The 2,424-nt window shown below is 69.8% G+C and overlaps 1 protein-coding gene across 1 annotated transcript; it reads right to left on the bottom strand.

Moving 5' to 3' along the window:
- Window positions 1-256: 256 nt before the first annotated feature.
- Window positions 257-1,594, bottom strand: FOXD2 (forkhead box D2). The gene is given in 3 exon segments (XM_054286165.1): window positions 257-757; window positions 759-802; window positions 805-1,594. Coding segments are annotated over 3 exon segments (1,335 nt in total).
- Between the last annotated feature and the right edge of the window lie 830 nt (window positions 1,595-2,424).

Here is a 2,424-nt window from a genome sequence, read left to right as displayed (position 1 = left end):
GGATTATTATTTTTTTTTTTCCGAGCAAAGAGAGACAAACAGATCTGGATGCCACTGAGCCTGGAAATTAAGTAAAAATTAAAAAAAAAAAAAAAGGAAATATTTCCTACCTTAAAACACAACAGGAGGAGATGGGGGGGGACACGGGGAGAGGGAAGGGGAGCAGTTTCGGAGGAGCGGGGGAGAGCTGGAAAGGGGCCGTTTGCTTCGCGACTCTCCCCCCATCCCCCTCCCCTTCCCCAGTCCCCAGCACACTTTAAAAATGACAGCTGCTGAGCGTTGTGATTTTACTGGAAAAGTTCTGGGCCGGCTGGAGGAGCGGCTCGTGTGCCAGGCTGACCTGCGGCTGTGCCGGGGCCAAGGCGGGGCTGAGCACGGCCAGGACCTGCGCCGGGGGGCCCGCCTGGCCGGCGGGGTAGGGCGCGGCGGGCGCGACGCTGGGGTTGGTGCTGGGCGGCGGGGGCACGGCCCCCCCGATGATGTTGTCTATGGAAAAAGAGGGCCGGGAGGGGTGGTTGGTGCCGCCGCTGCCGCCGCCGCCGCCGGCGGGCGAGGGGTCCGGCTTGAGGGTCTGGAGGAGGGCGGCGGGCAGGGCGGTGGGGCTCAGCTGGGGGTGGTAGAAGGACTTCCTGCAGTTCAGCTCGCCGCCCAGGAAGGAGGGCAGCCCCGAGGCGGCGGAGAAGACGGAGGCGGCGGCGGGAGGCGGCGGAGCCGGTAACGGGCAGTGCGGCGCCGGGAAGGGGAAGGCGCCCGCGGCGCCGCCGCCTCCGCCACCGGGATGGTGGTGGTGGTGGTGGGGGTAACCCTGGAGCTGCAGGCCGTAGTTGTAGCCGTAAGGTCCGTAGGCGAAGCCGGGCAGGAAGGCGGCGGGGTCGGCGGCCCCGGCCCGCAGCAGCAGCTCGGGGTGCGGCGGGTGCAGCTGCTGCTGCCGCTTGAAGCGCTTCCTCCGCCGCAGGAAGCTCCCGTTGTCGAACATGTCGGCGGACTCGGGGTCCAGCGTCCAGTAGTTGCCCTTGCCCGGGTTGCCGGGCTCCCGGGGGATCTTGACGAAGCAGTCGTTGAGGGAGAGGTTGTGGCGGATGCTGTTCTGCCAGGCGGGGAACTTCTCCCGGTAGTACGGGAAGCGCCCGCTGATGAACTCGCAGATCTCGCTCAGCGTCAGCCGCTTCTTGGGGCTCTGCAGGATGGCCATGGTGATGAGGGCGATGTAGGAGTAGGGCGGCTTCACCAGAGGGTTCTTCCCTCCCGCGCCGCCGCCGCCGCCGCCCGCGGGCGCCTTCTCGCCGGGCGCGGCGCCGCGGGCGCAGGCGGGCTCCGAGCCGCCTGCGGGGGACAGCCGCTCCGGGGACCCCCCCATGCGCGCCTTGGCGGCCCCGCTCCGCGGCAGCGCCAGCCCCAGCGGATCGCCGCCGTCCTCCTCGTCCTCCTCCTCCTCGTCCTCGTCGTCCTCCTCCTCCTCGCTGTACTTGCCCCCATCCTGGGGCGGGCCCACCACGTCGATATCCGCGTCCTCCACCTCGGAGAGCGGCTCTTCCTCCGGGGAGCGCTCGGACATGATCCCGCAGCCGCCGCCGCCGCTGCTGCCCAAAGTCATTGTTGTGCGGCCGGGGCGGCCGGGGCCGGGCTCCCCCTCCCACCTAGCGGCGGCTCCCGGGATGGGCCCGGGGCCGTGCCGGAGGGCTGCGGCCGCCGCTGGGACTCCGCGCCCCGGCTCCGCTCCGCTCCGCGCCCCGCTCGCCGCGCCGCTGCTGGCGGGGCCGCGCTGCCGGCTGCGGGGTGGTGGCTGCGGAGGGAGGGGCGGCGGAGGGGGCGCGGGGCGGGGGCGGGGGGACCGGGGCGCCCGTAGGCCGGGCAGGGCGCTTGGGAGCAGCGATAATAAATAATGGTGATAATGATAATAAAAGGAGAGAAATTGAAAAAAAAAAAGGTGGTGGGGGGAGAAGAAGGTTAAAAAAAAAAGAAAAGTGGGGTTTGTGACGGCTCCTTGTCTGGTTAGGGGGAGGGAGGGGGAGGGGGAAGGGAGGGGCAGGGGAAGAGGGAGGGGGGAGGGCAGAAGTGGGGAAGGCGGCTCCCCCCTCCCCACCCCTCCCGAGCTGGGACCCGGTGGAAACGCTCCCACACTGCGCCTGCTGCCAGCGCTCCCCAGGCCTTTATACGGCCGCCCCGGCATCACGTGGCGCCCGCCGCAGCCCCCACGGGGCACCGTGAGGGACTGCCCGGCCCGGTCCCCGGGGAGCGTGTCCCCCGCCCGAGATGCTTTCGAGGAAAGGCGCTGCCCGCTCCCCTGGCGCTCGGATGCCCCCAGCTTGTCTGGAGGCGGCTGCTGTAGGAGGGGGGCGATCGACGCTGGATAAAGCCCCTCCCCGCCCCGAGCGCCCCGCGGTGCTGGAGGCTCTCAGACCCCATTCCTGCGCGATGCGACGG

The sequence above is a fragment of the Melozone crissalis genome, unplaced genomic scaffold (assembly GCF_028551555.1).
Source record: "Melozone crissalis strain CALT ecotype California unplaced genomic scaffold, PUWL_Pcris_2 ptg000045l_1, whole genome shotgun sequence".
Taxonomy (NCBI): domain Eukaryota; kingdom Metazoa; phylum Chordata; class Aves; order Passeriformes; family Passerellidae; genus Melozone; species Melozone crissalis.
The sequence above is the reverse complement of the archived record's forward strand: the minus strand, read 5'-3'. Positions and strand labels throughout refer to the sequence as shown.